The sequence below is a fragment of the Watersipora subatra genome, chromosome 3 (assembly GCF_963576615.1).
Source record: "Watersipora subatra chromosome 3, tzWatSuba1.1, whole genome shotgun sequence".
NCBI lineage: Eukaryota > Metazoa > Bryozoa > Gymnolaemata > Cheilostomatida > Watersiporidae > Watersipora > Watersipora subatra.
The window spans coordinates 34,716,988-34,741,586 of record NC_088710.1 but is presented as its reverse complement, the minus strand read 5'-3'; the positions used below and the strand labels follow the sequence as shown (position 1 = coordinate 34,741,586).

The 24,599-nt window shown below is 37.3% G+C and overlaps 2 protein-coding genes across 3 annotated transcripts; both read right to left on the bottom strand.

Annotated features, from left to right (window-relative positions):
- Window positions 1-573: 573 nt before the first annotated feature.
- Window positions 574-9,651, bottom strand: LOC137390544 (harmonin-like). The gene is made up of 6 exons (XM_068076871.1): window positions 9,612-9,651; window positions 9,070-9,277; window positions 8,716-8,818; window positions 4,943-5,025; window positions 779-923; window positions 574-648 (listed from the first exon to the last, which is right to left on the bottom strand). Exons 1-6 carry the CDS (start codon window positions 9,649-9,651, stop codon window positions 574-576), a joined length of 654 nt encoding a protein of 217 aa, XP_067932972.1.
- A 9,203-nt stretch (window positions 9,652-18,854) lies between these two features.
- Window positions 18,855-23,877, bottom strand: LOC137389771 (retinol dehydrogenase 12-like). 2 transcript variants are annotated; one of them, XM_068075865.1, is made up of 3 exons: window positions 23,782-23,877; window positions 20,100-20,805; window positions 18,855-19,584 (listed from the first exon to the last, which is right to left on the bottom strand). In XM_068075865.1, the coding sequence occupies exons 2-3, from the start codon at window positions 20,786-20,788 to the stop codon at window positions 19,356-19,358; spliced, it is 918 nt and encodes a 305-aa protein (XP_067931966.1). In that variant the 5' UTR covers window positions 20,789-20,805; window positions 23,782-23,877; the 3' UTR covers window positions 18,855-19,355. The 2 variants fall into 2 exon arrangements, with proteins under 2 accessions (XP_067931966.1, XP_067931967.1); XM_068075866.1 differs by having other exon boundaries at window positions 23,835-23,862.
- Between the last annotated feature and the right edge of the window lie 722 nt (window positions 23,878-24,599).

The following is a 24,599-nucleotide window of genomic DNA, read 5'->3' as shown; positions in this document are numbered from 1 at the left end:
TGTTTTAGCTACACCTACTAAAGCACTGCTTTAAACACACTTAATAACAGCACCATCCAATAATTAATTATCCGATATCCAATTATCCAATAATTAACACCATCTAATAAAAGCACTGTCTTAACTCTACACATAATAATACTGTGTTAGCCCTTATCACTAACAGCTCAAACTTAACTCACCCATTAACTGTACTATACTAATTACTCTCAGTAACAACACCTTGTTAACATTACTCACTAATAACACGATGTTAATATTACTCATTAACAACACTTTATTAACATTATTCACTAATAACATCACGTTAACATGATTCACTAACAACACCTTGTTAACATTACTCGCTAACAGTTGTTCCGATTAGTAGATGGCCATACTCACCGATTAAGGCGATAGCCATGGGAGCATCTGGATGTGTCGCTACTTGAGGATTATGACTAAGAGTTTCACATGACCACACATTCCATAGACCACATACACTTTTTCATATAGAGGACACACTTTCCTAGACTCATGCACTCTCTCCTACACCGCACACTCCCTCCTAGACTGCCCACACTCCTTCATTTACTACATGCATTCTCTCCTCGACTGCACACGCCCTCCTATACCACATACTCTTTCCTCGACCACATGCACTCTTTCCTAGAACACACACTTTAACATTGACCGCACACACTCTCCTCTAGACTACACACACTCTCTCCTAGACCACCGTCACTCTATCATAGACGATACACTTTCCTAGACCACACACACTTTTTCTTATACCTACCTGTAATACTGATTTTCCCATCAGTGTGATTCCATTAAGTTCGACTATCTCATCCCCTTTACTTATGCCCAGCTTCGAACATGAAGAACCAGGCGTAACAGACTCTATCAACAGTCCGAAGCGAGTTTGAATGCCTTCTATTGGACTGAAAAAAACAACATACAGTCAAGTGGACCAACAATTGAGAGCCGTCTGGTACTGGTCTACTTAGCTGTTATAGCCTATGATTTTCTGTTCCGCTTTTTGTGAATCTCATTCATCAAGAGACAAGAATAGATCATGCTTACTTTTTTCTAATTAATGAGGCAGAATAGTTAAAACAAGCATAGATTTACTTTATGACATAAGAAGATAACTCCCACCAAATCTATCATAAACAAGCCTGAGTTACTCTTTAATACATGAATGTGTAAAACTGTTACTAAAGCTAGAATAGAAAAGTATTACAACTATAACATAACACTAGAAATCCCCCTGTCATACAGCCCACGACCAAAGTGATATTGGAAAAAAGAAAGGGTACTGATGGTTGAGAAATGCAATATTAGCAGTCAAATGGTACTGCAGTGCAATAGGATAACTGCAATGGTAGCTGTAATGTACTGGGTGCGGGTGTTATTATGTACAACAAACAGCAATAATGAAAGGAAAAGATTATATGTTTATATCTCTCCCCTGCAATAGGAGAAATGCAATATTAAAAGTAAAATGCACTGATATTATTAAAATAACCAATATTATTAATATAGTAATACAGTAATAATAGAAAACCAATGCACAATTTTGTTTACATTTCAAAACGTCATAGCTATCAATATCAAGAAGTTGTGGTATTTACATAGATTTTTAGGAAATCTATTTAACAAAACTATTTAGAAAAAATAATAACAGTAACATATGGACCACCATCGATGTTGTTAGTGTGACTATAACACTTCAATAGTCATCCAAACTTATAATTAAATATTGTAATAATCTCATAAGAATCGTTTGAAAAAATATCGTCATTTCTTTTACTTTCACTGCTTTGGACCTCAGTTAGAATACCAAAGTACTCTGTCAGTTACTTTGAAATCGGCAAAACAGAAACGATGATATTTCTGTACTTCTACGTTAATTACAGAAACCTTCGGCAATTCGACAATGCTATAGACTGTTGGAATGTGCATGTTATTTTTTGTGAAATGCGCACGACTTAATGGTTCTATTCTCTGTCGCTCGGCGTTTCGTTTGCCAGTTTTAATTTTGATAAAAGTAAGGCTTGGCAAGTTTTAATAACGATTTTCGGCCAAATTAATTTGTCTATTTGTGTATAATCCGATCAGATGGGTAAGTTTTAAGATACTGTCGACAATTTACAAAGACTTGGTAACATATTTAAAAACGGCTTATATGCGTTTTGTATCGTTATTATACTTAAACGACTCTACACAAAAATGGTTAAATTTTTTGATGAGATTTTGATACAAGGGTTTGCGACGTTGTTGATGAATAATTTTCGTGAGTTGTGTGCACATGCATTTATCATAAAACTCAAACATTCGCTCCACTCGTTTGGTCGTGGGAATAGTAGATACTTCTACAATTAATATATAGTTAAGCGCAGTAAATAAGAAAAAAACTTTAGTATTTGTGTTGTCTACTAAAACTGTCATCTGTTGAAGCAAATCTTCTTGTAGCAATGCATCGTATTTTGTTTAATTCATAACACAGCTCATAAGACCTAATGACAAATATATGCAGGGAGTTGCATAAAGCATTGAAGTAAATGAAATATGTCTTAGGTAGTAACTATGTAGTAACTGAGTATAAGAAAATAAATTATAAGCAACAACTAAATAAATAAAGTAATAAATAATACAATAAAATATATTTTTATTGTTTCCTAGCATTTACATTAAAGACTGGTTAATTGAGGTGTAGCCTTGGTGGTACAGGAAACAGACATTGTGTAGGGAACGGCAGGGATGGAGATGGGAAGCTAGTTTGACTTTGTGTTGTAAACTCATCACATGTTGTAATCCAGCGTGAACTATATTTTACATATTTGTCTGACCAATACTGCTGAAGTCATTATCCTGTACGTATTATCCTGTATAGCTGTTACTATCTTGAGTTCAGTTGTTTTTTAGCCAGTCAAACATATACACGTATACATTCTAAACTTTCACCTGTCTCATATAATACAATGACTAAAACATACTGCAAGCAACTTAACACTTAGATGTGAACTTTAATTTACAACTGATAATTTCTAGTGCCTCTAGCACTGTCATTGTCCTTCTCATGATAGCAAGTAGACCTTTTCCTGTTTACTATAATTGTTGGCTTTTATCTCAAGAAAAATATTGCCATCTTTCTTGTCTCACCTCTAGTACCCCTAGTTTTTGTGTTTCATGATTTAAAGCAATAAATGTATAAAGTGCTGCTTACTATCACTCAAGTACCATGGAACACAACTATGTACATGTAAGTGAGACCTGTGTACATATTTACTGATTTACTAAACTGCAATGTGGTGAGAGGCTTCAGACATCACTTGATGAAATTACTTTGTATCTTGAGACAACTATCTGCTAAAATTAGTTGTATTTCAGAAATTTCATAAGTTGAAGTCACCGAAGTTCAAGGTTTGAGTGTATAGAATGTGTCAATCTCATCGACAAAAGAGACACAGCCACATCAAATTCAAGGAGTATGTTTCCAATGATGTGACTAACTCATCAGGCAAAGTAGCATTGTTAGTCATATTATCCTTCAGAAATTTAATCACAGTTTTTTGTAACTAAAATAAAACATTACTAAAATTGTTCCAGTTGAACAGCTAAAAGTATTAAAATGAAACCAGTCATCGCTCATGATAAAATGAAACTCCAAGTGTTGAGCTCTTCTCTGTTGTTTATTGTAACAGAATAACCATCTGAAGCTGTGTGTGAATAATTTGACATCCAACTGATCTGTTAGCAATGTTCTGGTTGGTCAATAATACAACACTATTTTACATAATTAGCCAATCACAAATTAGTCCAATCTATTTGATGATTGGATAATGCAGGTGTAACCTAAATGGTCATGACTGATGTGGCTGTTAATGCTACTTGTGTTCACATACAACTTTAGCCCTTTACCTTAGAGGATTGCTAACAACTAAAGTGCCAGTACATAGAAACTGAGCTAATTATTGCAGGGTTCCAGTTCTGTGATTACAGACCAGCCATGCCACCCCAACAACTTGGTTATGTGCTAAGTTCCCATACAGTGATAGCATAGTGACACACCCCTATAAGGCACTTCAATGCCATCATGGAAACAGCTGTGTCGCTCTCATTCTGTCATAATTCAGTGTCGCTGTTTGGAAGAGAAACACCCGTGTGATATGCTATCTTTGTGCCACGGAAATGGCCATAGCGACCAATGAACTCTTACTTGTGCATGCGTGACTTTTTAAAGATACAGCCTTGACATAAGGCGTTGCAAAATCATCGCTTTACGTTAGCGCTCTATGGAAACATGATCCGCCGGTCGATCCAGCATTGCGCATCCATACACTCTCGCTGTATGCAATCTTAGCAATTGTCAGGACAACCTTGTTTCTTTGTTTCAATTCAATACCTGATCCAGCCTGTTACTGCTTAGACTATAATAAATGCTGTATATAATGAGCAAAGCAGGGTCAAGACTAAACAAATTAGCAACAGACAATGACAACATGTCTCTTGGTTGTGTGAGTTTTCTTCAAGTTGTAGTTAATGAATAATAGAATAGCAATAGGCAGGTTTATTCGCAGTCCATCTACTTACCCATTTACTAAAAACTAACTTACATAAAAAATTGATGGCAGTTCATAGCTGCTGCTATGCAAGCTTCGTGACAGCATATTTGGGACATACTGCCTATGAATACCTTTATTATAAATATGGCATAACTTTACATTAAAAACTGTTTTCGGTCATATTAGCACAGTGCTTCAAGCACTTTTATTTTGGTTGTCTGATGAATATAAGCTAATGGGATTTCTTGACCAGAATTCTTTCAACCTATTTCCTACAACAAACTAAATAATTGTGTATAAAATAAGTATATAAAATATATAGTGCCAAGTACCCTAACATGACAGTTTTATGTGAGAAATCTACAGCCTTATAAGATATATCTCAAACTCACCCAGACAGTGAAGACGCTCGGACCACTTCTACTGTCTTGTCATTGTCAATTTTGTTAATTAGCCTTTGAGATAGCTTGCTTCCCTACAAAAATAAATGCTGAACTTGAGGAGTTGTCCTTTCATCTACAAGGCATAAACAAGGACCAGAAAACGAGCAGCCTGTTTCACTGAATACTCAGTTAGCTAGTTAGTTGGTTAGTAACAAATAATATTTGCTACTAACAAATATGATATATTATGATATATTATGTTTATGATATATTATGATATGATGTTTATAAATATATAAATATACTGTTTATGATATATTATATCATAAACAGTTACTCATAGCTACCTACAAAATATCAAATTGAGAACTGTTTCCTTTTGACTCGTCTAAAGAATTGAGAAGACAACTCTTTACACAGCTTTTAGACAAATATATGTACATGTATGTGTGAATGCTTGCTTTAAGCTATGTCGTATATTATAATAATCAGCTGATTTGAATGCATAATGAGCAAGTTGATAAATGTTCTATTATTACCATTAGTACCTTGGGTATCGGGTGCGCTGTGAGAGATCGGCAGGTGGAATAACTAACTGCACAATTATTTTACAAGATGGCGGTTGAAAGATGCAGCTGGTATATTGTCGGTCTAATAAGCCAAAAGTCATGAGTTTGAATCTTAATAAAAGTGATATTTTTTTAGCCTTCAAACATCGCTTCAGACATACATGTACACACACGAGTTTTATCAGAGAGAAAACTGGTAAGCCGCTGTGAGAGATCGTCGTGTGTAATCTGCACAGTTATTATGTCATGCAGAAAAGTGGTTCAATGGTGCGTTTAGCTGTGTGCCTGGCTACTAAGCTGAATGTGTGAGTTTGATTCCCCACACAATGTTTTTTTTCCTAACCTGAAAGCGTGACTTCAGACAGATGGACCGACATGGCTCCTATTGTAGTAAATATTGCAATAGTTTGTTTGTTCATTTCGTCAAAAGAAAAATAGAACAAAAATTGAAGTAATAAACACATGAAATGGTTGTCAACGTAAGAGTAATATAACATAATTAATTTATAATAATAAACAGTAAATCTAACAACACAAAGGAGGTGATGATGAGGCCTATATGCAACGGCGAACCGGTCAAGGCAAGGCCCAGTTAGTCGATAGCAGAAAAAAATAGACTCTCACTCCCGCTCCAGAAGATGACCTCTAAGACTATTTTTAAATTCGGAAATAGTCCTATGTTTTTTAACATATTTAGGTAGTTGGTTCCATAGCACCGATTCTTGGTATGTTGTTTTTTGATGATTGGCAGCGGAGCTAGATGGTGGGATGGGTAAATTTATAAAACTTTGTCTCGTAATTTTTACAGGCACAGTGTTTTGAAGATAATCCTAAAATGCCACAATATACTACAGTATATAGTAGATTGTAGCCATTATTAGTGACAGTATAGAGCCTTTCTTTTGCATATAAAATTCTAAAACAGTTGAAGTTATACACGGGCTTAACATTATGATCCTAAATACGCCTGAATCTTAAGCCCAAGCAAACGACCTGCACATTGAAATATTAATCAATAGGAAAGGTTGCAATGACACCTTAAGTAGCTCTCAGCCACACCGGCTGCAGTCAATCACAGGTTACTACAGTAACAAGACTTAAGCAGTTCAGAACATGACTGCACTCTAGTCTGAATATGTGTACATTCACTGAGCTATCGTTGTGTATCAGCTCCTTTCATCTCTAGTTTAACCAATGATATACAGCCCAAATTTGGGCTGTATATCATTGGTTTAACTGAATTTCTATGCTGACGCAACTCTAAGCTAGAATTCATTTACAAGAGTCATATCCTAAATTGTATTCCTCTTGAAAACACTGCAGTATTTACAATCAGGAGGTTACACTGCTTCTTGGACAGTTAAGCTTCAATCGGGGCTATAGGCTACCATTAGTCAGGTTTCAAATATCTTGCTGAACAGATCAGCAACAGCCTGTTTGATAAACACTTGGGTACCAACAGATTCCTGCCTGAGCTCCAGTTGGAAATATCTTAATTAGTGATCACCCACTTCTGAAAAACTAAACTAGAAGCAAGGCATTTTCACAAAGTCTTCCCAAAAGTAAACAACTCCTCATTTCTGGTTTATCATTTTGAGCGATGAACTGAGGGGTTTGCAAGAAGAGTTCATAACTCAGCCAGTCGATTTCAAGAACAGGGTTATAACTCATAAGAACAGGGTTATAACTCATAAGAACAGGGTTATAACTCATAAGAACAGGGTTATAACTCATAAGAACAGGGTTATAACTCATAAGAACAGAGTATTAACTCATAAGAACAGGGTTATAACTCATAAGAATAAAAAGACGCTAAAGCAATTAACACGAAAAGCAAAAAATTAAAGCAAAAAGCAATTAACAAGTTTGCTAAGATAAACTTTACTAGTAATTGTGTGAGGAATCCTTCAAAGACTGATTATGATGTCTGTTTAGCTTACAACAAGCAGAGATTGTGCGTGTTTTTAAGGGCATTCGCTCTATGATCTTTGCTGAACATGGTGAGGGGATCTTTTATGACTGGAGCATGCCCAGTTGCGGAGAGAAATTTAAAGTTGATGTCATTCATGTCACCATCAGTGACCTTGTTTAGAAATCAAGTCTGAACCTGTTGTTTGCGGGTCAGGGGTTCTAGACCACTGCCCCATGGTTGATCTCCAGCAAAACATAACACAAAGTAATCCCTTACAAGAATATCTACTTTTGACATGTGAAGTTTTTGGCATGCTGAGCAAATTTGGGAATTAATTAATTTGGTGTGTAAAGGTTTGATTGTACATTCTTCATAATTCAAAGAGCAAAGGTGCACATTTTCCCTTCCCAAACGAGTTTGAGCTATTTGTGTAATGTTTATTTGGGGGTTTAACTGTAAAACATTCTTGCATTCAGCACTCAGTGGTGAACCTCAAAGTGCAGCAATAGCAATAACTCACAACAATAATGTAACACTTGCCATAACATACCTACTGATGTAATTTAAAACTCCACATATAGATTAGTCATATCCATATATATATTTCTACTATGCCATATGTGTGTGTGTGCGTGCGTGCGTGCGTGCGTGCGTGTGTGTGTGTGCATGTGTGTGCATGTATGTGTGTATGTGGCATGTGACGTGTGTGCATGAATTTGTGTATGTATGTGACATGTGAGGTGTGTGCATGCATGTGTGTATGTATGTGGCATGTGGGGTGCGTGCACGCATGTGTGTATGTATGTGACATGTGAGGTGTGTGCATGCATGTGCGTATATATGTGACATGTGTGGTGTGTGCATGTATGTGCCTATGTATGTGGCATGTGTGGTGTGTGCATGTATGTGCATATGAATGTGACATGTGGGGTGCGTGCATGCATGTGTGTTAGTCTGCGTAAACTATATCTATTTTCACATTTTTTGGGCGATTTGTTGGCAAAACTTCACACACATATAAGTCGCGCCGTCAACCAGATTGCCAAAAAGACTTAGTTTCAAAACTTCAACCGTTTCCTGAGAACCAGCCTCTGAGTAGAAACCTAAGACTGTACCTTCGCGTACATTAAGGATATTTGCCCTCAATGAATGTGATCATGAATTGTTGTTGTGAAAGTCATGTAGCAGTTTGCATTGAAAATTTACACATGTGCTTCAGGCTATTTGAAAATGAAAGAAATCCGAGGCAATGCAGAGCTTGCAGCTAGCAACTACTAAAAATCTGTTACTGTTCCACATACAGAGTCTGGTAGCTTGTGATATCTCTTTCCCTTGCCTTTTGGTGTAGGAGTATCTTCATGAGTATCTCCCACCTCCTTCCACACAAGCTGGCTCGTCTCGTCACTAGAAACAGAACTCAGGCTAGCATTCAACAGAAGCCTGACTAAACCAAGCATTTATATACAATCTTACACCTGCCCGATTATTCTATCACACCCTATATTTATCTCCATGGCTGACATAAACGAATTCTGACGTATAAACACATGCTGTATCGTGTCAGCAACAATTTCAACTGCAGTCAGAAGCAAAAATTAGAGCGTGGCAACAGAGTCTTTTGAATGAAGCGAAAGAGGAAAAACTGCGAGACTCACTCAAAGTAAGGCAGTTTGCCACTGTGTTTGACAACTAAAGTAGCATCTCTTCTTGACAGCATAAGCGTCAGAGCTTCTCTTTGAAGGGCATACTTCAAGTTGTGTCCATTTATTCGAAGGATGCGATCGCCTCTGCATAACCCTTTGAGATCAGCCTGTGAGCCTAAGTCGATATGAGACACGTATATGCCGATTCCATACTCTAAGCCTAAAATTTGTACAGTTACAGATGTAAACTAAATTGTTACAGCTAAGAGTGTGAGCCAACAGTGTATATACAGCTCCATGTATAAGCTAGAGCAGAGGTGGCCAAACCATGGTTCGTAGGCCAAATGTGGCCAACTTGACTATTTGGAATGGCCCACTCGCTTGTGTTAAATTTTACGGATGAAATAGTTTGTGAACTTCACTGGATTTGTTCTGTATAACTTAGTGCTGTAAAATTGTTGTAAGCATTCGAAAATTCTGCATTACACAACATAATGTTTTGACCAAATATAGTTATACATGAATATACAGAGTTTTTAAATACTGTGCTTCACATTGCATCAGCATGTCATTGAGATACACCTCTTTCTGCATGACTCATTTAGTAAAGTACTACTTATACATGTAATAACATCAGCATTTCATCGGCTAGTAACTTCCTGTGGATTACCTATAAATATGCTGACAACTCAGTTTTGTTACATACATTTCTATGAATCCGTAAATGGACATACTGATAATGGTTAGAGCAGCAAAAATGCAGAAGTTCAGTCTGCTATTAAAATATTTAATGATGACTGGATGATTGAGTTTCTTTTTATGGTGTGTTATGCTAAATTTCAGTGCTTGATATGCCATGATACAGTTGATTTTATCAAGAAAAATAACATTCAGAGACACTGCAATTCTAACCATGGAGAGAAGTTTGATCACATGTTTCCACCAGGTTCTCAAGCAGGAAAAGATGAAGTTGATAGTTTGAGAATGACAATCATGTCACAGAAAATAGAATGTTACAAAACTTCACTTCACTAAAAAAAGAGCTACAGAGGCTTCCTGCGTGTCAAGATCGCTTGCAGAAGCTGTGGCAGCATACAGTCGTGTCAAAATTGCTTGCAGAAGCTGTGGCAGCATACAGTCGTGTCAAAATCGTTTGCAGAAGCTGTGGCAGCATACAGTTGTGTCAAAATCGCTTGCAGAATCTGTGGCAGCATACAGTCGTGTCAAAATTGCTTGCAGAAGCTGTGGCAGCATACAGTCGTGTCAAGGTTGCTTGCAGAAGCTGTGGCAGCATACAGTCGTGTCAAGATTGCTTGCAGAAGCTGTGGCAGCATGCAGTCGTATCAAGGTCGCTTGCAGAAGCTGTGGCAGCATACAGTCGTGTCAAGGTCGCTTGCAGAAGCTGTGGCAGCATACAGTCGTGTCAAAATCGCTTGCAGAAGCTGTGGCAGCATACAGTCTGGTCAAAATCGCTTGCAGAAGCTGTGGCAGCATACAGTCGTGTCAAAATCGCTTGCAGAAGTTGTGGCAGCATACAGTCGTGTCAAGATCGCTTGCAGAAGCTGTGGTACCATACAGTCGTGTCAAGATCGCTTGCAGAAGTTGTGGCAGCATACAGTCGTGTCAAGATTGCTTGCAGAAGCTGTGGCAGCATGCAGTCATATCAAGGTCGCTTGCAGAAGCTGTGGCAGCATACAGTCGTGTCAAGGTCGCTTGCAGAAGCTGTTGCAGCATACAGTCGTGTCAAGATCGCTTGCAGAAGCTGTGGCAGCATACAGTCGTGTCAAGGTCGCTTGCAGAAGCTGTGACAGCATACAGTCGTGCTTGTCAAGTAAAGTCTTGCACGTTTGAAGCTGCAAAGACGGGGTTTCCTGACAAAAAGACATTGTTGACAAGCTGCAATAGGCGCATTATTTCAGCAAGCATGTACAGGTTACAGATGAATTAGCTAGTCACCTAGTATGGCAACTACATTGTACATGCAGAAGTGCATAATGCACAATAATATTCGTTAGCCCTAGATGAGTCAACAGATATTGTGGATGCGGCACAACTAACCATATTTATCATGTAAATATATTTTTGTTTTCATGATATGTTATACAAAAATACAATTTTGCTGTAATTTTTATGGACGTCGTTGTGAAATACAAAAATGTGTTGAATACAGACAGCTGCGTCATATGCTAGCTGCTCATAAAATGTGGTTTTTGTTTCTAATATTTGCAAAACCCGTGATTTGTAGATACTTTAATTGAGAAAGATTTGTAGAAGAGTGAGCATTATTGGCATTGAAGGAGACACAACCTGTTCTCCAATACATACAGTTGCTTTAGAGAAACTAAGAGAAGCAGGACTGTATTCTACCAACCGTGCTTTTTTACCACTGACAGGGCACCTGCAATGACTGGCAAGGAACGGGGATTGTTAGGGCAGTTAAAAATGAGTCAGCCAAAACTGCTAGCCTTCCATCGCATAATCCATCAAACACTGCTGTGCGGCAATATCCATGAAGATGTCCTCATGTTGATGGCAGACGCAATGAAGATGATCAACTACCTCAAAAGCATATTTGCACTTCATCACAGGAAACTAAGACAGCTTCTAAGAGATAGCGATTCCCAGTGTGATGAGCTTCTCACCTCCGATGTGCATTAGCTCAGTAGAGGAAATGCTCTCTTGAGAATATGACAGTTACGAAAAGACTTGCCTGCGTTTCTTGAAACATGTGACTGAAGCGCTGAGATGTTTGTTAACATGCTAAAAAGTGAAGAAGGCATGGCTGATATGACTATCCTGGTTGACATCTACGAAAACCTCAACACACTCAATTTGAAACTGTAAGGGAAGGGTAAACCATTTGTTGACCTTCAATCAGCTGTGAAGCCATTTGGTTTGCAGCTATTATTATTAAAAAGTGACTTTCGAGCAGATATGCTGCCCTTTACTTGCCTAAAGTTATTGTGAGATGAAAGAGTTGGACACTGATGTCCAACGGTGCTGTGACCATATCAACAGCCTGAGTCAGGGATTTTCAAGGCCGTTAGTAACTTTGACAAGATAGAAAGATTGACCCAGCTCATAAAAGTGCATTTGATTGCTGGTATAAATGGTAAATGGGCATTGGCCATAAGTGAACTTCCTATAGACTCATCAGTCTGCTGCCATGCAGACGGAGCTGTGTGACCTGCAAGCTACATAGAACATCTTGACCCCATAGTTTTGGACAACAGCTGCAACAGAGGTATTGTATCCTAACATGACTCAGCTAGCACTTTGGCTGTATACAATATTTTCATCACATATCTATGCCAGTCGGCATTGTCCAAGACGAACCTCATCAAATCTACATGTAGGCAACGACCTGCGTTCATGTAAGACCACCTTCATCAATCAATGAGATTAGCACGTCCCCAGATGGAACCAGACTACAAAAACATTTTGGAGGCTAAAAACCATTCCATTACAGTCATTAGAATTTTTGTGTAAATCTGTACTTTGTGTAAACTACATTAGTGTATGTATAATTGCATATTTTTGATGTATTTTAGTGTATACGCATCATTTATAATAGTTTATACTCTGTTTAAAAGTAGAATAAATATTGTTCATTGCTTGTGTCACTATTGTTTTATGTGGAAATACATTTAGTGATAAAAGCTAAAAACCTTTTGCCCACCTGACTGCTTGATTTCTAAAATTTGGCTCACTAGCTAAAAAAGTTTGACCACCACTGTGATAGAGTATGCCTATCTACGGATTTACATTTACATTCCAGAGAATGCTTATCAATAGTTGTATACATGTAGTCAGGGTATATTTAATTTAGTGTGAGGAATAGTGTGTACCTAACTTTTAGCTCTCCTCAGCTTCCAAGACAGGAGCTTTCATCAATTTGTACTCTGAAAGAATACAACCTGATGAGAGGAAAGGCTAGATCTTCGCAATTGACAGGCTGAAGGCTAAGTACACACTGTTCCTCAAACTAATCATAGAGGATGATAGCGCCCCGCTTTAACACTTCCATGTTGAACACTCTTTATTAGCTTTATGTAAATAATTATCTTTTAGTTAGTTATTTATTTTACCATTATATGTATATATTATATATAATATATAAAGAGGCTGAATATTATATATATTCAGCATATACATGTACATCACGTCGGAATATATATATATACAGTGTATATATATATATAAAATTGTTTCCTCACCCCGGATACCCCGTATGGGTGGTAAATTCTGCTCTAACTCGGGTCACCTACCAGAGACCTGGGAGTTTAAGCACTCGCCTCAAGATTTTAGCTGTTCCCAATAGCGCACTTTTCTGCAACTCACCTGAGTTGATTGTTGTTGGTATTTGGGCAAGCCACATTTTATGCGCTGGTGTTATTGCTCCCAGTGCCCCAATGACTACTGGGATTACAGTTGTTATTATAAAAAAAATTGTTTCCTCACCCCGGATACTCCGTATGGGTGGTAAATTCTGCTCTAACTCGGGTCTCCTACCAGAGACCTGGGAGTTTGAGCACTCGCCTCAAGATCGTAGCTGTTCCCAATAGCGCACTTTTCTGCAACTCACCTGAGTTGATTGTTGTTGGTATTTGGGCAAGCCACATTTTATGCGCCGGTGTTATTGCGCCCAGTGCCCCAATGACTACTGGGATTACAGTTGTTCTTACATTCCAGCATTTTTCAATTTCTTCTCCAAGAGGGAGATATTTCTCTACCTTTTCTTTTTCTTTGCTGGCTATATTGTAGTCATTGGGTACTGCTATATCTATTATAGTAGCCCTCTTGTTCTCCTTGTCTACCACCACTATATCTGGTTGGTTTGCTAGGACATGCTTGTCAGTTTGGATGTAGAAGTCTCAGAGGATCTTAGCGCGGTCATTTTCATTCACCTTACCAGGAGCTTCCCACCAGTGTTGTGGTTTATTAAGGCCATACTCATCACATAGTCTTCTATACACAATACCTGCGACATGATTATGCCGCTCAGTGTATGCGTTCCCTGCTAGCTGCCTGCATCCACTGATGATGTGTTGGATGGTCTCAGGTGCATCTTTGCACAGTCTGCATCTAGGATCGTCTCTAGTGTGATAGATTTTCGTTTGGAGTTGCCTTGTTGAGAGCACTTGCTCCTGGGCTGCCATGATTAGCGACTCTGTATTGGCCGTTAGGTTTCCTTTGTTCAGCCACATATATGTCTGGTGAAGATCGCCAACCTTAGATATTTGTTGGTGGTAAGCACCATGAAGAGGTTTCGTATGCCAGTCAATTTCCTCATCATCAGGGCGTAGGTCCGTTGTAAGAGCAGCCGATTGAAATTCAGCTAGCAACTTATCTGAAATGGTCATGGAGGCTGCATATGCTTTGATGCTTTGCTCCTCCTCTTTCACTGTCTGCTGTACACTTTTGAGTCCCCTACCGCCATCTTTCCTATCAAGATACAATCTAGTAGTATCAGATTTTGGGTGGAGTGCTCCATGCATGGTCAGCAGTTTACGAGTTGCTATATCTGTTTCTTTGATGGCTTCCTCAGTCCACTTTATTATGCCTGCTGGATATCTTATTACTGGCAGTGCGTAGGTATTTATTGCTGTGATTTGGTTCTTGGCATTGAGCTGGCTCCGTAAGACCTGCCGAAGGCGTTTCTTGTATTATATATATATATATATATATATATATATATATATATATATATATATATATATATATATATATATATATATATATATATATATATATGACAATAGGGTCGCTGTAATGTACTGGGTGTTACTATGTACAACATAGAGTAGAGCAATAATGAAAGGAAAAGTTTATATGTTTATACCTTCCCCCTGCAATAGGAAAAATTCAATATTAGAAGTAAAATGCACTGATATTATTAGAATAACTAATTTTATTAATACAGTAATAATAGAATACCAATGCACAATTTTGTTTACATTTCAAAACGTCATAGCAACCAATATCAAGATGTTGTGATATTTATATAGATTTTTAGAAAATCTATTTAACAAGATTATTTAGAAAAAATAATAACAGTAACATATTGCCCAACATCGGTCACTATATACTTCGATCTTGCAAATTCAAATGACTATTCTTATAATTAAATCTTATAAAATCGAATAATTATTCTTATAATTAAACATCGTAATGAGCTTATAAGAATCGTTAGAAAAACATCATTGTCATTCCCTTTACTTTTACTGCTTTGGACATCAGTTGGAATACCAAAGTGCTCATTATAAGTGTCCAAAATGTCAGTTACTTTGAAATCGGCAAAAAAGAAACAATTACTTTTCGGTACTTCTACGTTTGTTGCAGAAACCTTCGGCAATTGGACAATGCCATAAACTGGTGAAATGTGCACGTTTTTCTCATGAAATGCGCATGACTTAATGGTTCTACTCTCTGTCGCACGGCCTTATCGGCATCTCGTTGGCCGATCTTAAGTTTTATTAAAAAAGGCTGTCAAAGTTTTAATAACGATTTTAGGCCAAATTAATCTGTCTATTTATGTATAATCCGATCAGATGGGTAAGGTTTAAGATACTGTCTACAAATTTCAAAGACTTGGTAACATATTCAAATAGAGTTATATGTGTTTTGTATCGTTATTATACTTAAACGACTTCATTGAAAAATGGTTAAATTTGTTGATGAGATTTTGGTACAAGGGTTTTCGACGGCCGTTCAAGGAATAATTTTTTGTGAGTTGTGTGCACATAAGCATCTATCATTAAGCTCCCAAACAATCGCTTCGATCGTGTTTGGTCGTGGGAATATTTTTTGCGCCAGAATATGTTTACTTACATATATGAGTACTAGCTGTGCCACCCGGTGTTGCCCGTGTAATAGAAGAGTCTTTGGACATAAAAATTGATTTGTATTTAACATATAACAACATTTGCCATTCTAACTTTCAAACTACATATCATGAGAGAAGTGTGTCCGTGTAGTTGAACTAAATTAAGAAAGAAATAAAAACAACTGTAAAGGTTTTAAAACTTTGTCAAACAACTGTACCCTTCAAGCTAGTGGCCTAGCATATTGCCAATGGAAACTCCACTAAGAGAAGAACATTTGAATTGGCCATTAACAATAGATTCAAGTCAAAGTCAATGCAGTATATTATTTGTATACGACTCATCTACTAAAAATGAGTGAACATTCCCTAGGAACAGGCGGCTAACTATAGCACCCCATCTGTAGGACAGACAATACAACACATCATTTTTAAACAAAATTTGAAAAATTAGACAGATAAAAATAGAAGCGAAAAGATGCTTTACCGCCCCTCAGAGTAAATCCAAGTTTTCGAGACTGTCTTGTGTCTAGGCTGATAGCACTGATCATTGCTTGGTCGCATGAACTCCAGCTACAAGAGAGTCTCGATTGATTTAAAGGAATGGCTGCAGTTCATTACAGGAATGCAGTGAAGTATGTTGCAGCAATTTTGTTACTGAAAGGATATATGACCCTATGAATGAAAGTTTTCAAGTTTATCATAGAAACTGCATCATACTGTTTTGACACCATTTAGATGTTTTAATGAGTGGCATGTATTACTACTTGAGAATTATTCATACATGCGATATGATATTCTTTAATTTATATTAGCAAATCATAAAGGCAAAAAATTGAACTCCGGAATTAAAAATGTAAAGACCATTTGGAAGAATCACATCTTAAGTACTTGATGACATTTACCAATCATCAGGGTAATAGTAGGATTAGACAGACCATCAACAGAATGAAAATAGTTTACCAGTCATTATATAGTAAAGTAAAAGATGTTTCTAAACATTTGGTTGCCTCAGACAACTTCGGCAGCCTATGACAGCATCCAATCATACCAACTGGCAGTCATCTGTAAGTACATCTGGGAGTGGCATGGTTTTTCTATCGTGTCGACCTCTTCTACTGAATGCATGTCAAGCTTTCTAATTATAAGTACTTGGAGGCTTGGCCAATATTAAGACTCAACCAATTGTGTCCATTGTAAAGCTTTCCTATTCACTCCTAAGTCAGCAACCTTCTCGCGCATGATATACCTTTCGTCATAGCCTACTTATTGCAGTCAGTTATAAACAGCCCACTCAGAACCACCCGTGGATATATTACAGAACCTTACCAAACTGAGATCATTGTAAAATGAGAAAGAGATAAAAAAGAAATGAAATGAGATAGCCACGAAGCACAAAAACAGAAACAGCAAATATCTAAGACGCGCAACAGTAACTCAAAATATAATTATTTGAAAAGTCGAAGTAAGACTGAGACCAAATAAGAAAGCTGTCTCAATGCACCATAATTTTATGAAATGCTCGTATTAGTGCTATGCAATATGACACTACATGCCAAAACGATAGATGTATTGGCCTGTGAGCTATCGATATTAGTCAGTATCGAAACTTTAGAGTTATGCTCTCCCGATACAGATTATTGTGACATTTCACACAAAAAACTGAAATACATTGTACAAGGATGATAAGTGTCCAAAAACAAAAAAATTAAAAGTTGTCTTTTTTCTTTAACTTTATTTAAGAAACTTTTTCTACCTTGTCGATCCGATTCTAGAGGATTTTCAAAGATAAAGGAATACCGCAGGCTCGCAAATAAGTTTTCAGGAACTAGTGCTGTGCCAATATTGAGTCAAGAAAGCCGGCGATAATCGATGTTGGTTCTGCCAATTAAACACAGATATTTATCATCTTGACATGACATCGAAAACGTCGATATATACCCAATTACAAAATCGACCTACAAAATGCTCCAAAACGATATCGTCTCACACAAAATCAACCCCTATCGTGCAATATCGTCCCACACAAAATCGACCCCTATCGTTTCACCGTGCATCACTAGCTCGTATGTACTATAATAAGTGCCGAGTCTGTTCATCTGAGACAACATTAGGAGCCTTAGAAGAAAATATTGCCTTGCACAGGAATTGAACTTCAGTACATGTGTTAAATTGAAGAATTGTTGTACATATACTTATAACACATGACAATCTCTCATGGCTCATGGGTTTGCCAGTGTAGTAGTACTTATAAAAAACTATAGGCTGTCCCTACAAAAGTGGACAAGCTTTTTCTTACCTCTCCATACAATTATAATCCTAGTCTCAGTGGTAAATGAACCAAGCGCCCGTTTCAACAACTCATTCTCAGATATTAACTGAACTAAACTCTTTCATAGAATTGAATCAGCAGAAACCCTAACACTTACGGTTGTTCAAACTTGACTCCTTCTTTCCTTGCAACTTGTTTGCTAACAGACATCCTTCGAACTGGTAGTAATATTGTATGCAATCAGCTGAAGTCAATCATACATGCAAAGTCAGCAGCTGGTCACTAAACCACTTAAGGAAACCTGGCAGCATTTCTAGTCACTATGAGAAAACACTAATGGAGCATCATGGAGGTCACTTACAAGGTCAAAGAAAGGTCACATGGATGCCAAATACACGCATCTAGATAGATATGTTCTCTATACTCTGGTTTCAATGATGACCTTGGAGATTTTTGTTTAGTTATGCTAAGGAGCAAGTGACGGATGGTAAATCAAGGTCTTTAACATCCCCTTGCTCCTCTCCTTTGGGATTGCTTTCATCAGCATTGCAAGACCATCATTGTGACACATCAACTTGAGAGATTTTTATATTGCATGAGTAACGGAGGAAGCAAAATTTCCTTTCACGTAATATTTGGTAGATTAGCATCATGCTGCAGATATAAGCCAGATAGTTGACTCTGAATATAAGATTATGAGAATGTTTGATAACTGCTGTATATATTAACTTATTAACAAAGCTTTGGCCTTCATAAATATTAGAAAACATTGGCTGCTAACTGGTGCAATCTTATAAACCCCCAAATATGCAATAACTTTACTAAACAAAACATGCTTACAACAAGGATAACAATAATAATCCGATTTATGACAAAGTAAACTAGAATAAATGTAAAAAATGGAAGCTAGCCTGAAATAGCATGAGGGCAGTAATTGTATAAAGAACAGAATAAATTCAAAACAGTAACATTCGATAGACACGATTCTTGTTAGAGAGATATGAAACAGCTGAGAGCATTACCTGTGTTAAAACCTGATGACAAGATAATACTATATGTACGTGTGTCTACAACTTCCTAAACATATACATGCCTTTGGAATACAGCAACATATAGTAATACTTGAGACAAGTGAATATTAAATGTAGATCGTGACGGAAGAGTCCGTTTGGAAGTGAGGCGATTGTAATATTCGAGTCAAACCTACAGGGCAGAATATTTCACACACAAATCCCAGATCTTATCGATGTTGTCCTGGTCCAGTACCTCTGGCGCTTCTGAACCAGGTTTATCATCGTAGTAGAAAACTCCATTGGTTTGTGTTTCCTTATCGAGAGCCATTTTTATCAGTCTCTTCTGACCCTCCGAGACTGGTTTGGTATTGACGAACAGTCGACCAACAAAGCTGTCCAGAAGTCCAAAAGCGAAAGCACTAGAATAAATAGACAACTATAAATAGACAAATAATTCCATGAAGCAGGCCAAAGGGGACAACCACAAATGGATGTCCTTCTATTCTAGCAACTTATATAATAGAGTCCCTAATATGCAGGTTTGCTTGATAAATACTGTAAGCACAGCACTGAATAGTAGCTTGAGTGGTAGCCTATAAACAAATTTGCCATTTGAATTGTCAAAGCAGATCTCAAATTCTTAAATATAAACAATTTGGCTTTTTATTTGAATTTAAGACACTTGGAAGTGGCCTGTTTTTAGTGTTTTACACAATTATAACGCATCATCAACAATTTAGTTAACTTGGCTGTTTGTAGCAGTTTATCTAGTCAGAATGCTGTCGTAACTCCAAAATAAATTGGCTCAATAGAGGTAGTGCGACAGTAATGGATAAAAACTGCTATACATGAGATGAAAACCTCTAGGCCTTTGGCTTAGTAAGAAATCAGAGTTTCAATTATGTTTAGCTGCTTCTTCTGGTACTATACTAACCTAGCATGTGAGGTAAGGCTGTCTCTGGCAAGACCTGTACCAGGAATAAAACCTGGACACACAGTGTTAAGGATGACGGATGATCCTTCAAGCTTGGCAGCGAGAAGATTACTCCACAAATTCAAGGCAAGTTTTGAATTACGGTAAGCTTGATATCCAGATTTATACGCATCACCCTCTAGCATAAGGTTAGCAAGAGTAAGACCATTAGGAGGAGGTGCCTTGCGGAGAGTCAGACTTGACGAGACATTGACGATCCGTGCCGGTGAGGACTCAGTGCCGGATTCTTTAAGTTTTTCTAGCAACAGATGGGTTAAAAGAAATGGGCCCATGCAGTTGACAATCATCGTAATCTCAAGCAAGGCGTCATCGCGAGCAGTGAACCTTTCAGCACTTCGAAACCCTTTGGACAAACCGGCATTATTTATCAACACATGCAAAGGTTTTCCAGTTGCGAGAAACTTCTCCACAAAGTCTCGAATGGACTGAGGGTCAGACATCTCCATAGTGATATACATGAGTTGGGCTTCAGGAACTTCGGCTTTAATAGCCGATACTGTAGTTTCTCCTTTGGCATCATCTCTCACTGAAATGACGACATCATGTCCGAGTTGGCACAAACCCTTGGCAGCCTCAAACCCGATGCCTGAATTCGCACCAGTAACAATGATCACTTTCTTGTCTTCCATGATGTACAAAAGGCTCCCTTCAAAACCAACAGCACCATAGCTGACAAATAATAAGCAAATAAATACTATTATACAAGCATAGCATTTCAAACAAGCAGTTAAGGAGTGGCTGAACACACCGATAAAATGCCTTTTTGCATACCCACGCATCAAAGAAAGTTGTCATACAAAAAGTTGCCATGTCAAAAAAGAAAGTTTCTTTTAATTATATGAACAGGTTTGCGTTGAGTCATTCTTTGTTTGCATAGTAATCTGTGTTACATTTGTAAACTCGGCTTAAAGTTGATAAGGATCTTAATCAGTTCATATCTACTTTGGCAGTAAAGAATATTTTGAGCATTAATTGAGTATTTCATAGAGGGAATAGTAAAATAAGTGAGTCCTGAGTAAGTTATTTTTATTGTTACCTTCAATCTTCATGATCAAATGAATTAAAATTTGAAAAGTTTTATCTAAGTTGTATATTAATATTTGTTGATTGCTACCAAAGTATTTCAAAAAGGAATAAAATTTTTCGAAGGTCCTATTGGGCCATGTTGAGGGAACACAATCTGTTACTCCTGTGTTGTTAAACAGTTTTTTATGTAGAATCACCAGCTACAGAAACAACTACCAGTCTTGGCTAGTCATTTAATAATGTATATAAAGAGTTGTGCATTGGGGTGCTCACATAGGGTGCTCTGTGCAGCACTACAATATGGGTCCCCCATCCCTTTGTGGTCTATGTAATAATAGGATAGAGCAGTTGGAGAGTTCTACCAGTTCAAAGCAACTAAACTCATGTAGGAGTGGTGGCCTGAACATTTACAAGCCTAAAAGGGTAGCAAACAATGCACCACACCATAGAACAATGCTATCACAGAAATAATGGCACATCACTATAGGTACCTTAAATCGTCTCCTCGTATTAATTGGTATGATTTTTTAATGATTGGCCCAAACCTGCTGACTTTCCATTTCAGTGCTTAACCATCTTTAGCAATCCTAATAACAACCTTTAATTCTCAAGTAGCCATTGATGCTAACAGGAAGAGCATCCATAGTTACATTACTCCTAATTCAGCGTTCTGATTTTACTTACTGCGCATAGACTAGTGTAAATGTCCCTTTAAAAACATCGTCTTGCATTAGCTAGCATGAAACATTGGGCTTACACTCCAACATAGCTGAGGTCCAATAGTAAAAACAAACACAAGCGACTCAAAAGGACAGCCTTACACTAAGTTGAGTTTCCTAATTATACTTCGAGTTATACCAAATACATGTCATTTATTGTTTTTCCTGTCATCACATAAACTGCGCTCACATGATCTTTGCCCCAAGCCGACCCTAAAGACAGACCCATTTTACAATCACATTTACCTTTTAAATTCCACTCACTATAATCTTTCTGCATGTTTCAATAAATCTAATCCTCCTTTTTACTGCATACTATCCAACAGCAGTGCCACCTTCCTTAGTCTTCCCTTAAATTTGACATCTAGTTTTGTCATTTGCATTGCTGGGTCTTTTGGTAAATCTCATACCTCAGACTGGCTCTGATGAAAGTATTCTCAATGCCACATGACTAGATTCAATCTTTTAAACATGCAAATACGCTAAATAACCGAGTTACGTGCAACCATGCATGAGCTACAGCTGGTTAAAAGTTCATAAATTTGGAATCAGCACAAATAACTTATTCATTACTATGCACACAACTTCTCCAAACTTAAAGAAGTATGAACTCATAAATTGATCCACATAATCTGGAAATTTTTCTATAAAACAGTGTACTCAAACAATGACTATCAAGAAATTACAAAAAGAAATGCAGATCCAACTCAGCAACCAGTGTGTCCACCAGCCATTTTAAATGAAACCTAGAGAAAATTCATCATCGTGAGTCAATAGTCATGTGATCTAAACATTGGTTCTCTGCGTACTATACAAACTACAGGAGTTAAAATGAAGTCGCTGAAAAGCAAAAGTGAAAATAATGAAAGCATGTGTGAAAGGACTTGATTTCATCTGACCACCTGCTCTTGTAACCTACATCAGATGACCTACAGATAGGTTTGGCTTGGATGCAGGGAGTCGGTTGTTTATTATTACAAATACACTGTAATAGACAATTTGTTCTAAAGGACAATGTCTTTTTCCCCATTGTAAGCTTGCTGGTATTTTTAACTAGCGTCTATTGTTCAATGAAGCTGTTTGTGCTTTATTTGATTCGTGCGTAAAAATAAATGGATGGCGTTTAGCCATTGATAGGTCTAGCCTCATCCCTTAACACACATAACATCTCTTTCTTTTTCAACTGTCGAGTCTCTCTTTACGGATTGTCAAGACTCTCGTTTAACTATCACGACTCGTAGTTAGACAAGATCGATCGAAATAACATGGACAACCGTTCGCGTAAGGGTGTAACCTTAATTGGTTACACCCTTTTGACACGAGTATTATTGTTTTAGTACTTTGTTAGTTGTGCATTTTAATTGTTGAACTTCCATACGAAAAGAAGTATATTTTACAGGTATACATCGGCATTGGCTACAACAGCTTAATACCTTCGCTAGTGTCTAAACCAGTTATAATCAAATTAATTGAACCGATCCTAAGCAAAAGCACAGAAACTAGAATATTGTCAAAACAGAATAAGGTGACAAAGTATTAAACATTGTTTAGCAATTCATCTTGGGTCTAGTGAAGGATTAAATGCTTGAGATCAATTTTGGTTGGCACAGCGTAATACAACCATACCTGCCAACTCTCACGCATTGGGCGTGAGACTCACGCAATCACCCCAAAGAAAAAATGAAAATGCGTGAGATTTTTGCACCAATTTCAAAATTTTATATATGCTATCCTTGATACATCAATTGCCCCAAAATCAAATCTAACGCATTGCCCCACTCGTGGGTTGGCAGGTCTGAATACAACCCTAGTATGTTCGATCGTGTACAACCAATGCCCTATGGCTAAGAGTTTGCCAAACTTGCTAGAAATCTTACAACAGTAGGAAGTGACGCTGGAAAACAGTACGCACAAATAAATACCAATGTACCTATTAATCTAAGCACGCAAAATCTAGCAACCGCAATTGACTCTCTAACGAAAACATGTGATAAGCCTGTGTTCTGCATAGCCTTACGTTCCGTATACGCCCGCAAAATTTATTGGTACGTAACATAAGTAAGGTCAACGCATAAAGTTATTTTCATAAAGAAGATAACTCTATGGGCCAGCGTCGTTTAAGAATGTTAAATTACCGGAAGTTTCAATATTTTCGAAAACTCCAAACAAACTCACGTGGTCATATAGAAGATCTGTTGCAAATTGAGGTATTGAATCAGAAATCGACTTATACACGGACGAAATCACTATTTCCCTAACCTTTTTATATACCAAAAAAGTGTCATGATTTTGTAAAATTTTTATGCATATCACTAACATCTTATCTGTGGTTAGTTAGGTTTACACAAGGCTAAAAGCAAACTTTTGTTTATCTGCCAGAGTGACATTAAAGGAATTATTTCAATCTTTGCGTTAACACTTTTTCACTTTACTTGTTATAAATATTAAACTTGATAGTAATTTAAACAGTATCTTCATCATAATGGTTAATTGTTGGGCTGTGGGATGCTCAGGCAGATCAGAGTTATGCCTACAGGTGTTTCAGTTCCCAAAAGATCCTGCAAGAAGGAATACATGGATTATTAAAATGGGCAGATAAGATTCACGTTGTTTTTAGTGTTTGCAATTATATAGATTTAGGTACTACTATTAATTTACATTTACTTTAATAGTATTTGTATTTACTGTCCACAGT